Here is a 14802-nt window from a genome sequence, read left to right on the forward strand (position 1 = left end):
TTGGAAATGAGAGATGGAATTGAGGGTCATGAATATATTTCATTATGATGAGCTAGGATGAGACACCTTATAGCATTAACCATTGTTTTTACATTTGAACAATGGCCTTGGGATGACAGACTTCAGATTTCATTGCTAATTTTGAGTTGCCACATAGCTCTATTGTTACTTTGTTTGTTGTTTTTGTTTCTCTGCCTTACTAGACTTTCTTCTGTAAACTAAGTACAAGGTAAATTCTTCTTTACTGAAACTTAATGCATTTAAACAATTTCTGTTGTTACTGGTCATCTAGTCTTTTAGTAATACAGTATATCATAAATTCTTGAGAGATTTGTAAGCTCTCACGCACAATTGTGTATAGTTTAAAAAAATCCTCTGCAGGAATCATTTACTACCTCTATAAAATCAAGCTTTTTCAGAATAAAAAAGAAAATAAAGTATATTAAACAAGTATGTGGTTTGTAACAAAGTTGTCGTGCTTATTTCAAAAGTTTGAAGCTATAAAACTAGAAATATTTCAAAAGCCAGTTTTTTCATTACCTGTCTGTTCAACTAGAAATTTATTCTTCTGAAACTGATAATATAACCTGAGTTATTTCAGATGTCTCCAAGAAGCTGTCTAGTGTATTAATCTTGAAACTTGATATGTTGAAAACTGAAGTTGTTGTTATTAAATTTTAACATCCTAGAAATCTTTGTAAATGACAGTTTTTGGAAAAATTCATGAGTATTTCTCGTTCTTAAATAGCTTATTCAGCCTATCATCAGAAATCTGTTTGAAGGTGTGTTGTAACATGTAATACCAAGAGGCTCAAGTCATCTGAGGATGACTGTTATACGTGATTTCATCCTACCTGACTGTCAAATGTGTATTTATCTATTTAGGTTCAGACAAAGAAGGAAGAAACTTTGCCACCATCACTTAGTCAAAACATTCCAACTTTCTATTTTCCCCGAGGATGTCCTAAGGAAAAAGTGAATATAGATGCTGTGATTGCCAAAATTGAGAGAACTTTCTCAGAGTTTCCAAATGAGAGGGCAACGTTAGAAGACATGGGGAAGGTTGCAAAGGTGAGAACTTCCTGGCTGTCTGGTTTTAGGAAACTCATGGAAAGGACATGTGAGTTCTGTTTGCCTTGCTTTCCTGCACTGTTTTCATCTCCTACAAGGTATTACCAGTAGGACATCATGTTCAACATTGTTGATAGCACAGTTGTGTGTGGGGAATCTGTGTGTGAATTATGTCTCAAATGGCCCTACAATTTGCTTACAAAAAAAAGAAACAAACATTAAAACAGAAATTGAACTATTTTTTTAGTTGTGTGAACAACCAAATACTGAAAGGCACGTTACATGATTTTTGCCTTCTGTACTGACCAATAGACTTCAGGCAAAAGCACTGCTAATAGGCACTTTGATTTCAAGCATCCACACTGCTGCTCATCTGGCAGTGTCGTGAACCTCCACTGAAAAGTCATTGAAAGACCAATTAACTTGAGATTATAGCCCTGCAGTCATTATTGAAGAGCTAATTTAGAGTTACAGCAGAGTGACAAAATGCTGAGCTTAGAAAGCAGCAAATAAATAAATACTCTAACTTCTGTGTAATGGACAATAAGCTACTTAACAAAATGGAAATTTGAGTTTGATTTTTATTGAATCAATGCTTGAAATGTTATCACTGCAAGTCACTGCCGTGAGTCTCTGGTTCTTAGCCCTGTTCCTGTCACTTTGTGTTTGAAGTCCAGGGTCTAGAAAATAGAAACACGGACTTTTCTCAAAAGCAGGACAAGGGGGTTCAGAAACTCCTTCTTTGCCTCATCAGAAGCATTTAACTGTGAAGCTGAATGACAGGGCTCCTGCCTTCCACAGCTCCTTTCCATGTAGAAGTGGAAAGAGGTAGAGACGACCCTTCTCTCTCGGCAAGAAAGGTGGAAGGGTCCACTCACCTACAATTCTGTGGTGAAAGGCACCCTCCTGAAGCACAGGGAAAAGCCTCTCAGACTGAGGACAGTATTTGTCAGACTCACTTTTTCCTTATTTTTTTAAAGTACTGCAAGTAACTCTTGGTTAAACTACTGCATGAGAAGTACCGTCCTTTTGCTCCAGTGACCTTGTGCATCTTGCAGCGTTCACAATCTTCTTTGGGATCCGCGTGAAATTCTCAGAGGTGCCAGCGTGCCTGACTACTCAGAGTCACGGTTTTAGGGAAGAGATAGGTACTCGGCTGTTAGGCGTTTGGGAAGCCTGTAGCAGCCACAGAAGCAGCGCTGTAGCCGGGAGTATTTCAGCCGTGAAGGTGTAACTGTTGGGTATCCTGAAGCAAGATACTGCTGCTCGGGGCAGGCTCGCCTGCTACTTAAAATTGGGTAGAAGACGCACGTCCTCTGAGCCAGGCAAACGTAAACTTGCTCCAGTTGAGAAGCTGTAACTGCACTGTCCTGAGCTCAGCTTAAACATGTCCAGCCATTCAGTGGAGCTTATTCATGTGGACTCTGATCAGCTGCTTGGAGCGTGGACAGAGCCTCTTATTAGGAATGCTGCGAGTTGCCCTATGTTTTGCTTTCCACTTTTGGATTTCGGCCTAAAGCAGTTGCTTAAAATTAAGTATTTTGGAAGGTGCAGTTGATTTCAGAAACAGTTTTAAAAAATATCTGTGCCTTAGTGTGTTCTTCTTAACACTTATAAAAATTACTTTTTCTAAGATTCATAAATGAGGGAGTAACCCTCAAATAAGCAATCAGTGAACTGACTTGATGCATACTTTATTCTAGGCTTGTGAATGCCCACTTTACTGGAAAGGTCCTTTGTTTTATTGTGCTGGAGGTGAACGAACAGGATATGTGTCAGTGCATAAATTTGTTGCAATGTGGCGGAAGTAAGTAGATTACTTTTTTCAGAAGTACTGTGTTCCTTTTAATTGAAATGTGATTATTAAGCTCTGAATGAGATCCAATCTGTAAAGGGGAATAAAACGTTTTTCCCATAACCAACCATTCACAGCAAACTTGTACCTGGGAAAAGATAAGTAAATCATCACTTCTGTATAAACAAGGGAACAAATCTCTTTATACTGTTTATAGATTTTTTTTTTTAAAGTGGTTGCTAAATGACTGGCTCTTTATGGGAAAAGTAAAAATTACGGCCCTAACTTGTAGATGCCAGGTCTGGACAAAATGCTTTTTCTTCCTGGTTTGCCTTCCAGTTCTAACTTAAAAATGTCCTTTTTTTGTAATCAATTACATGGTGTGCTCACCTCCTTAAACATATGTGAATGAGGCCGTACTGCTTTGATAAGTGTACTTGGAGTGTACTTTGTCATTTGCAATTAGCCTTTGAATTACGTGTTCTGGTTGCACTTTTGCAGGCTTTGCTCTAGGATGCTCGTACAAGGTAGCAGGAGCAGTTTTCTATGTAGAGTAGTAAATGGAAATATTTACTTTTCAGAATACTTCAGACCTGCTATGATGATGCTGCAAAGTTTGTTCATCTTCTAATGAACCCTGGATGCAACTACTTGGTGCAAGAAGACTTCATTCCCTTTTTACAAGTAAATTGCAACGGAAACTAATTCTGGAAACAACAATATGAGCTGGAAAAGCCCTAAATGTTTTGAGCCTAAACATACTTTTTCATGTTCTTCATTAAAGTTGATTGATAGTATTTAGTGTAACTCACTTAGTATGGTCCCCTAGGATGCTAGTGACTGACTTTTTTTACAGTTAATCATTTTGTATAAGATGGGGTCTCTTGGAAGAGCTACAGTAAGATGCATGGATTTAAAATTGTTTGCAGGAATAGCACATATATCAGAGAATCCTTCTGGTTTAGAAAGGCAGTTAAGTTACTGAAGTCATGGAGGTTCACTGGAGGGCAAAGGAAAGGTGGCATATGAATTCAGGACCTAATACAGTTTCTCTCAGAGCAGCAAACACCACCTTTACTAACAAACAATAAAACCTGAATTGGATTGTACTGAAACAGCCACAGAGCTGAAACGGTCAGCAGAGTTCAAAATCTTCAGCCCATCTAAAATATAGGAAACCTTGTGTTTAATGGCTTCTTAAAAATACAATTTTATTTTTTAAAAGTCGGCAGTGTTGTTTACATGAGGTAGGTTGTAAATAAAGCTATCATTAATGACTGAGGTAGTTAATTTGAACTGTTTTGGTTAAGGAAGCAGATGTGCTATTCTGTGCTGTTTTATGTAGCCACTAACAAATACTGTTTGGATATTGCTATTCCTTTTGTATAGGATGTGGTGAATAGTCATCCTGGCCTGTCATTTTTAAAAGAAGCATCTGAATTTCATTCTCGGTACATTACCACAGTAAGTGATTTGTGTTTTGGAACAGCTATTTTTTGTTAACTAAGTAGGAAAATCAGAAGTACTAAGACTAGTCTCTATGTAAAAGCATCCCTGTCCCTGGAGAAAAGTTGTGTGCTGTCAGTCTTCATTTCTACGTAACTAGCAATCTTGTGAAGAAAGACTGAATTTCTTAAGCATCAGAGTTCTTAACATTTACAAGAAATTGCTGAACTTAATACTGGCAAGAGAAACTCTGAATTGTAAGATAAGTTAGTGAACGTTAAGTGAAGAGTAGGCTGTTGTCTTAAATGCTTTGATTGTGGCTATAGACTCCACTCATTAGAATCTTGACCTTACTCAAGGTTTAATTAAATGGAATTTTGAATGAAAGCTCTATATTAAAGTGATTATGTTCAGTATTGAGTAAAATAATGATAATACTGAAACTGCTTGCCTCTTTTCTCTCTGGGGATTTTTTTCTTTCTAAGCTGGTTTTATACATGAAAAGTTCCACTTCTCTCTCCCTAGGGTTATGTGACAGAAGTATTCTTTCTGCACGCAAGGGAAAAATCAGTGATACTAAACTTTCTCAACTGGGGGCTAGACAGCTGATTCCACTGGAATCTCAGAAGTCTTAAACTCTTCAAAATGACATTTGGCTCACTTTCTCTGTGCATATGAAAAATAGCTTAATGAATATTCTCCAACAAAAAAACATGCAGAGTTGATCATCTTGTATCCAGTTTACACTTTGACCCCAACCAAAACTGTGGAAGCTTTCATTAAAGCGTTTGGTTTTGGTTCCTCATGTCCTTGGAGACTGCCAGCCTGTTGAGTGTGCCCTGCTGCGCTAGGGTTTGCTGCTTCTCGTAATGGTTCTGTGAGCTCCCAGGGCTTTCTTGTTAGATGTGACTGAAGGAAATGTTCTGCCTGTGTGTAACTTCCTTCTTAATGGATCCTGGGTTGCATCAAAGCCTGCTCTGTTTAAAGCTGTGGAAGCTTGCTGCCTATCCTGAAGGACCACAGGAGGGAAAAGGCCTTGCTGTTTCCAGTTCCTCTTCTCTGGAGGAACGGCTTACTTGAGTAGGCCTGAGTCCTGCAATATTGAATAAACTAGTGCTGCTGGCACTTCACTAGCAAAACTTAGTGTAGTCTTCAACAGGAACCACTGTCTAATGAAAAATCCCAAAAGTAAACGAGGTTTGCTATGAACATAGCAACAGTGTGTGGAATACTTCTGTGCAGATCACAAAATGGCAGGAGGACTCTCTGCTCCTTCTTGTCTTATTTTAGGGTGGAGTAACTGTTGTCCAATACAGTCTTCTAAAATTCTGTTCTGCAAGTTATTACTAATAATTATAGATCACTTTCTGTAAGAGTAAATAAGGCATTTCATACCTGTGTGCAAGTAGCTTTACATTGCTACATGAAGCTTCATCAAAAGGATTTGATAAGCACCGCAGTTAAGATTTAATGTCTGCTCATGCTAACTTCCAATTGCGAGTTAAATGATCCATCTTTCTGCTGTGTTTGTGTGCACACGCACATATAGCTGTGCGTGCGTACACTACATACGTCTCATGAGTGAAGCAGGTGACTTGTATGCGTTGTTCAACCATGGAAGCAAGCGGTTCCGTCTGCTAGGCTGTTCGGGTCAGCCTAGTGGTAAGGTTAGGTACTTAGGTTCAGGATGAAGCTGAAATGTGTTAAACGTTTGCCCTGACCAATGAGATAGTACACCTAATCTGAAAGTATTGTTTGCCCTGACCAATGAGATATATACATAATATACTTTCAGATTAGGTGTACTATCTGAGCCATGAATTCTTGAAATTGTAATCTGTATTTCACAACTTCCTCTCCCTTCTGACAAACCCCTGTGCAGCATAGTACAGAAGACAATTTTCTGACAATTTGCTTATACTCTGCTTCAGTTCACTTAAAACCATTCTTTAAGTCTGTTGCCAGTTGTCTTTAGCAAACATTCAATTTTATTTTTATTTTTAGACCAGTTAAATGTATAACAGATGAGATAATGGCATGCAGATGGATTAAATTGCAAAGCTAAGGCAAAACCTTTTTAGAAAAAATAGCTTTGTAGTATAAGCCAAAAATGGGCCTTTCCTAAACTCACAATTAGAATTGAGTTAATTAAGTTTCAGAAGTAGGCTGGTCTGTTCTCCTTTCTGGATTCACTGAACCAGCTGTTCTTGCTCAAAGTAAGAGCTGCAGAGGTTGCTGCATGCTACAGTTTAAGCTTCAGTTTAAAACTTTATGAATAAATTACTTTTCTCATTGTAACCTTGAAATGATTGGTGTGTTTTAACTATTGATTTACTGCAATTAAATTGTGAGGTGATAAACTTTAATATATTAAAAGTCTTCAGTTTGGAAGAGGCTTTATTTGGGGGGAAAAGGGTTCCTAGTGAGATTTTTCTTTTAGCTGGTGACTACTGTGGTGCAAATGAAACACTACACATGCAATGCTTAGTCTTGCTAATTAGCAGGTATAATCAATCTCCAATTAAGCAGTTACAGTTCATAATATATTTAGGGGGTTTTTTGTCTGCTTTTGTTAGTGGTGAATGACTTGAAATGTATATCTGGTTGACTTAAGTCAAACTGAGGTGAATACAATTAAGAAACAGGAAAAAAAAACCCACACACACAAAAAATTAAAGTCTTGGAAATTAATTAAAAAAAATATGCCGACAGGCAGGAGTTTACCAAAACAATATGCATGTAAAACTGACTAAAACAGAAGTATTGGATACTCAACTGAATGGATTTGTTTCTGGTTCCAATATCAGTCATGGCACAAGAACTAGTCATCCTTCTTGCATAGGTGATTGTATACTTCAGTTAAAAAAACTTCTATGTACTACTGTGAATGCTACTGAGAGGTTTTATTCAAGTAGCTTTAACTAGAATAAAATTACGTAGGAAAAGCCTATTCTCTTTCCACCTGCAGGAAATATTTCTGTGAAAATGTTGATTTTGTATTTGCAGACTTAAGATGTAGCGACATCCCCCTGTACTCTGATCCTTAAACAGTCCAATTCTAATTCTGTAACTTCATTTATGAAGTAAAATATTATAATAAATACAGGTCTTTAAATCTCAAGTAATGACCTATATTGATAGGTTTATTAGAATATATCCTGTAAATCTGGAAGACTGGGAGTGAAATTGCCAATAGACATATTCTGGGTAGCTTACAAGTATTCTGCAACTTTACTGTGTGTGAAATGGGTACAGCAGCATTGAAATAAGACTTTTCAAAATGAGCTTAAATGTAGATTTAGAAATGGCTTGGTAATATGACATGTAAGAGAAGCATCAACCTGCTGAGTAATGCAGCGAATAGAAACGGGACAGGTGGAGTTCTGTAATGCGGATCAGCTAAGACTTGTCTTTGCCAAATGCTTGGGAGGGTACTTAAGTAGCATACCTAAGAGCCCCTTCCCATATTTTTTTGTTTGTTTCTTGCAGGTTATACAGAGAATATTTTATACAGTAAATAGGTCCTGGTCGGGGAAAATAACTTGTAACGAGCTCAGGAAAAGCAACTTTTTGCAGGTACATAATATCTAAAATTTTGCGAGACCGATGTTTCTACACCTTTAAAAACAGCATTAACTACATGCTTAAGGCAGTAGCCTAAGTAGCATTTCTTCCCTTTCCAAAAACTGGTGAAGGCTCAGTTTCATTAATTCTCACACGCTGGAATCTGTGTCGATGTCACCTTTTATCTAAAGCTGTATAAATGCACAAGATTGAGATCAGCCAGACTTCTGCCATTCTCCTATGGACACAAGAGGGTTCTACCTTGTGTGTTCAGTCTTTGCTGTCATCCTGCATGGTGTGCCCTGTCTCTGAAGATAAAAATTGTTCCACTGAAGTAGTGTTAGATACTAACTTGGTTGTGAGAACTCAGATCATTCAAGCAATGTCTTACAAATTCCTTAATGTGTTCTATTTATCCTTCTGATAGAATGTGGCATTATTGGAAGAGGAAGCTGATATTAACCAGCTGACAGAGTACTTCTCATATGAACATTTTTATGTTATCTATTGCAAATTTTGGGAGCTGGATACAGACCATGACCTCTATATTGATCGGAAGGATTTAGCTCGACATAATGATCATGGTATGACAAACGAAGCACCTCTGTTCACATCTACTAAATGACCTGTAAACTTTCACCCGAGCAACTGCCAAGGCCAGTGTTCATGTCTGTTGGTACAGCTGATCCTGCCAACTCGGTGAACTAAAGCCAGACAAGTCATCTGTGAGGCTGCTTGGTATTTAGCAATACCAAATTTGAGGAGAATTTTGAATTTGAATTCTAATCTTGGCAAAGTAATAGGGAAGAAATGTTTGTAGGTGTGTAGGCTTGATCTAAAAAGAAACTCATTTAAGTCTTCAAATATTATAAATGGCTGCTTTTGGCCATTTTGGGTTGTTATCTTGGAAACAATCCTTGGAAATCCTTGGAAACAATCCTTTTTACTTATAGTAGTATGGCTTAGGGCAAGGTATGGAAAAGTAGAAAAGACAGACAAACATACACTTGGGTACTTAGCTTATTTTAAAGTTTTGTTAACTCAGCTGCAGTACATTGTGTTTTAGTACTACTTAGCAGCTTAATGTTTTCTGCATTCATAATATACAGCTGCCATTCTGTAGTCTTGCAGACTTCTACCTGTTTTAAATATTCTTGTCGCTTCTGTGAAGCTGTTGGGGTTTTTTTGGATGCTTTGTGTCCATTGTCATCTTAAAAGTATTCCCTTGAGGACCAGGAAGTTTACTTAAGCGCAAAGTGGTTATGGAATATTAACCCACATTAAACAGCATAAACACAATTATGAATGATTGCTTCTGAAAACTTGCCCTCTGAAGTCTGACTGCACTTTGGGGCACTGAGGAAGGAAAGCCTCTTTCATTTGAGGGGTTGCTTTGCCAAGTTGGTACACTACAGAGAGGAAGGAAGACTGATACGATGCCACTTGTAATTTAGTTTTGCATCCTTTAAAACCGTGGAATATAGGTTAAAGCTTAATGCTGCTGCTGAGTGAGAACTAGATTAAAGAGCATAAAATGGATAGGATAACCCCACTTCAGTCTTTAAACTTGTATTTTTTTGCCTGTCAAAATCAGATAATCTGGCTTCAGCAGACTCTTTCTAATGTTACTGGTCTAAAATTAGACTTGATCGAACACTTATTTTAATATTTTCTTACTACGTATGTAGCTGTTGTTAAGGTTGAACAACTTCAGTGTTACAAAAGTAGATGAGAAGCAGCAGCACGTAATGTCTGAAACAAATCGGCTGTCCTGCAGTTCTGGGGATAAATACTAAGTAGGGATTAGTGTCCTTAATAGACCAATACAGTGATAGCATCCCCATAAGTACATAAAACAGATGAACTATTTGAATGGGTAACCACCTGCTTTAATTACCAGTACAACTACAATGCTGAAAAAATATTTCAGAACTAGAATAATGAGAAGTGATTCTCCTCCTTCAGGATTAATATCATGTGCTGCTTTCAGTACCATCCACAAATTCTTCAGGATAAACTTGAATATCCTTTACAGAAGTAGTGCTCGGGCAAGACATATCTCTCAAATCCCTGAAATGATTTCAGAATAGAAGCCTGGATCAGAACCACGTCAGAAATAGACCCATGTCGAAATCGGTTAGGTATGCTTATTATGTATGAACGTGCCAACTCTGTTTTGGCTCTCTGCCAAAACCAAGGTCATGTAAAATGTGATGGCACTTGGAAACATGATTTACTTGTCAAAGAACTGGTAAATGCTGTCTTATTGATCAGCCAATTTTATTGCTTTTATTCAGTTGCTGTTTCTGTATCAAGTCTGAATTCCAAGCTGGTTGGTTCTGGCTTTGCTCTGGGGACTTGGTGTTAAGTGATCTTCTCCAAGCAGACTCAAAGGGCTTCACGAGCACTCCACTTGATCTTTCTCACAGATGTGTGTGCATGAGAGGGTTCCAGTAAACTCTTCAGCTAGACAATACAGAGCAAAAATAACTTGCATATAACTGACCTTACTTTAAACCTTTTTTACAGCTATTTCAACTAGGATGATAGAGCGGATCTTCTCAGGAGCAGTAACAAGGTACGTATTTTGTATGCTGCTCTAAATCTAGTTTAATATTTGCATGTTAAATTCTGTGACATTTTCAGAGGAAGAAAAAAAGGCAGCTTTCCCCTTGAAATGGAGCAGTGAATTTCAAGAGTTAGTATTGTGGTTTGAACCCTGGTAGTCCTAGAGTGCTCTTGGAACCTTTGGCTCAGTCCAAGTTCTTTCCTTTCTTTACCCATATGAACACTTGCCATTGGAGATACGGTTTAGCAGGGTTAGGAATGAGGAAGGGCAGAAATCTTGGCATTTCAGTTTTTCCATCCCTCAAACCTGTAAAATTTTCAAAGGGAATTGGGCTTTTCAGTACTGCCTGTAAAATCAATGCTTATTGCATCAAGGAATTTACAAAAACACCTCCAGTGGAGGTAATTCACGTTTTTGATGGTCATTCTTCGTTTTTCCCACTTGGATTGACTTCCTCGTGTGTATTTATGGCATTTTACTCATTTTTTGAAACATTTTGCTAGCACAGCATCTGCAGTTGTTTATCAGTCACTTTGCAGAAATAAGAAAAGCTGAAATGGGTGAAGTGACGCTTAGCAGGCAGTTGCCTGGAGCTTACTCCTTTACGTGAGCTTCCTGGGCAAGGCAAAACACGGCCCGTGCTTTCTTACGCATCTTGAGGAGAACACAGCAAAAAATAGATTTTAGGAATGAAGTGTAATGTCTAAGACTGCCTACCTGACCTATTTCCTGAATGTTATTTTTATCTTCATACTCTCATTCCAACACTTCCAGCTAATGGAGTTTTGTACAGCTTTAAAGTTCTTATCACTTCTACCTGAATAGAAATTCTAAAAAGTGTGTGTATCTGTAGATAACATATTTTTTTAAATGAACGGAGATTATCCCTTCTGGTAACAACTGAGCAGTGGTGTCGCCACCCAGGCAGGAAAGGTGAACATCTTTCTGGTCAGAGTGCTACCCTCCTCCTCCCCATTGCAGTAGAAACACAAGAGAGCACACCAGCTCCTTCTCCTGAACAATCAAAGTCGTCTGTGACAAGTCACCCTACAAACACTGTGTTGTTTAGGAGTGAACAAACAGGGAATAGCAGCAAGGAAAATAATCCTTCATTTTGGTTAGTAAAAGCTAGGTGTGTTAAAATAAATTTTCTGTCTTTTTCCTCGTTGGCTGTCAAGGGGCAGAAAAGCACAAAAAGATGGGAAAATTAGCTACGCTGATTTTGTCTGGTTTTTGATATCTGAAGAGGACAAGAAGACACCAACTAGGTGAGAATGAATTCATGTTTTAACAGAACTAAAGATTGACTTTATTGGTTTTCCAGCCCTTAAATGGGGACCACTGATGCTCAGCTGGGACTCTGATGGAAGAAGCTGAACTATAGAAACAGGAGTGGAAAACTGGAACGGTTCATAGAATCATAGAATGGTTAGGGTTGGGAGGGACCTTAAAGACCATCTAGTTCCAACCCCCCTGCCATGGGCAGGGACACCTTCCGCTAGACCAGGTTGCTCAAAGCCACATCCAGCCTGGCCTTGAACAATTCCAGGGATGGGGCATCCACAGCTTCTCTGGGCAACCTGTTCCAGTGCCTCACCACCCTCTCCGTAAAGAATTTCTTCCTGATATCTAATCTAAACCTCCCCACTTTCAATTTAAACCCATTACCCCTTGTCCTGTCACTACAGGCCCTTGTAAAAAGTCCCCCCCAGCTTCCTTGTAGCCCCTTCAGGTACTGGAAGGTGCTATAAGGTCTCCCCGGAGCCTTCTCTTCTCCAGGCTGAACAAGCCCAACTCTCTCAGCCTGTCCCCATAGCAGAGGTGCTCCAGCCCTCTGAGCATCTTCACTGCATCATTGTTATTTCTTGGTGTCTCCTATTGCTGCTCTAAAAGTTTTAATGACTTCTAAGAAGCTAATTAAATGCAATTGGTCCATATGCTGGGTGTGGCCCACTTACAGACAAGGTCATAGGTGAAGGAAGTGGCAGTTGTTTCATGATGCCAGTGACTTTGGGAAACCATGCAGCTTGCATTCGCTGTCGGGTATTGATAAGAAACCTGTTGCGTGACATGACGCTGCTTCGTTCAATATGAAGAAACAACCTGGGTTTCAATTTTTCATTGGCTTCCTTGAGTTTTTCTTTAAAGCGACACATTTTAGTCATCTCCTCCCGTATCCACCCACGACTCACAAGCATGTTTTTAAATGCAGTAATGTACGGCCTAGCAAATACCAGAAACTCTTACCATGGTACCTGTTGTTTAATGACTTCCCAGGTCTAGTTTTGCATCTGAGAGTAGTGTAGCCTTTAAAACAGGCAATACAAATTCTTAATTCTGTAATAAGCTTGTGTAAAGAGCTCTTTGCTATTACTGAATTTCAGCATTGAATACTGGTTTCGCTGCATGGATCTTGACGGGGATGGTGCCTTGTCTATGTATGAATTGGAGTATTTTTATGAAGAACAGTGCCAAAAACTAGATAACATGGCCATAGAACCTTTGCCATTTGAAGATTGCTTGTGCCAGATGCTGGATCTCGTGAAGCCACAATGTGAAGGTAATGAAATCCTTTTCCATCTAACTTCTCTTTCTCTGGATTAGGAGTTAGTGCATGCTCAAGAGCAGTCAGCTGGTCACACAAAGAATATGCCTTTAGGTTGTCTTTTCTCTGAAGTCTGTTAGAGTTTAACTGAATGGTCTTCCAATGGCAGGCAGGCATTCATTTTCATACTAAAATTTAATATGTTCCTTTAAAATGCCTTGTAGGGTTTTATTTGGGGCTTATAGGCATTCTTAGTCTTAAATGAAATATTGCCACGGTCTGGCTGAGATAATGGTCTCAAGAAAAGCTCTTGACTGTTCTGTTCACTTGCCTCTTCCCTGTTCCAGTACTCATTCAACTGAGATTTCTTTAGAGGGACCAGTTTCTAAACAGTGTTTGTCTCTGTAGATGACTAATGACTCATTTTAGGTTAGAAGCCTAAGCTGCCCTTAGGAAATTCATGTCAATGTTAAGGGGCTTAAAAATAACTGAATACTAATCTGTTCTTCATTTCTGACAACTTTCTGAATTTATTTGAACCTTCATAGGCCTGCATTATACCCTCCTGTATTTCACACATATGATCTTTAGCTGCTGAGACTTGTGTTTACATTTTACACCTAAAAAACCTACAATGTGAGCGTGATGCTTGCTTCATATTTGCCCTTCTGTGCTGCTCAGTACTAAAAATATTTTTGCGTGCCTTGGTAAACTTGTTACTCTTCAACACCACAGTAATGCCTTGCGTGTTCCTGGTACCTACCTCTGTGCTGTTCCTGATATTTGTCTCACAGACTGATAAAACTGTGGTAGCCATGTTGGGGGATTTGTCTTGAGGGATTTGCTGAACTCAACCCAACCACGGCCTACCTGTATATAATGTAATTTCTTGACACTTGACCACAGTTAGCACTAATAACCCTTAATATGGCTATACTTTTTAACAGGAATTTCAGTGTGTAAAGGGAATTGGCAATACAGTCTTGTTGCTGCTGTTGTAGAGATTCTGCGTTGCAATAACTTTAGACCTTGCCTATTTGTTCCTGAAGTGTTTGATAGGAGTAGCAACCTCTGTGGCATATACTAATGTTTGGTAGTCTTTATGGTAAAAGAAAATTGTGGACCATCTCCTTAAATGCTTTTGTTTAGCAAATGTAATGTGCTGGTGTTTCACACTTAGACACTTCCAGTTGGAGCACTGCATTTTTCCTCCTTGAATTTCAATTATCACTTCAGTTGAGTGTTTAAGAAGGTGATTGTGTTCGCTGTCTATGAGATTATGGTTAGAGAATCAGTTAATAGTAAACAGCTTTGCTTATTGCCCACCTTATTTCTAGTATAAAGAATATTTAAAATACAAAAAACTATTTTTAAAAGGCAGTTGTCTTTTATTGAGGCATGATTTTTTTTTCATGCTAAGGCAATTTAAATGGTTCAAAACTAGAACTTAGAGCTTCATATTCTTATTTAAACCAAGTTAACATGCTAGGTGAAAACACATTTCTAAAGGCAGGTAGGGGGAAAAAATGTAAAGGAAAAAATAAATATGTTTTGGCTAGAAAGCTCTGAGACAAGCATTTATGTTATGTGGTTCCATGCAAAGCCTCTCAAACTTTCTGAGTTTCCTTCCAGCCTTGCACACTGCTTCTGAAAGGCAGTTGTCTTCAATAATGCTCCTGTTCTGCATTTCAAATGAAACAAGGTCACAGAATCATAGAATGGTCTGGGTTGGACGGGACCTTAAAGACCACCCAGTTCCAACCCCCCTGCCATGGGCAGGGACACCTTCCACTAGACCAGGTTGCTCAAAGC

General features: G+C 38.7%; 1 protein-coding gene across 1 annotated transcript in view; it reads left to right on the forward strand.

Moving 5' to 3' along the window:
* Positions 1-885: 885 nt before the first annotated feature.
* PPP2R3B (protein phosphatase 2, regulatory subunit B'', beta) overlaps positions 886-14802 on the forward strand; it is a gene marked incomplete at its 5' end in the record, with an annotated part of 21951 nt that continues 8034 nt past the window's right edge. Inside the window, 9 exons of the mRNA XM_010149800.1 lie at positions 886-1071; positions 2775-2878; positions 3448-3550; positions 4256-4330; positions 7802-7888; positions 8304-8460; positions 10406-10454; positions 11624-11713; positions 12830-13005. Of these exons, the coding sequence (XP_010148102.1) occupies positions 886-1071; positions 2775-2878; positions 3448-3550; positions 4256-4330; positions 7802-7888; positions 8304-8460; positions 10406-10454; positions 11624-11713; positions 12830-13005 (1027 nt within the window). The remainder of the gene's footprint in view (positions 1072-2774; positions 2879-3447; positions 3551-4255; positions 4331-7801; positions 7889-8303; positions 8461-10405; positions 10455-11623; positions 11714-12829; positions 13006-14802) is intronic.

This window comes from Eurypyga helias, unplaced genomic scaffold (assembly GCF_000690775.1).
Source record: "Eurypyga helias isolate BGI_N326 unplaced genomic scaffold, ASM69077v1 scaffold12214, whole genome shotgun sequence".
In the NCBI taxonomy this organism is placed as follows: Eukaryota; Metazoa; Chordata; class Aves; order Eurypygiformes; family Eurypygidae; genus Eurypyga; species Eurypyga helias.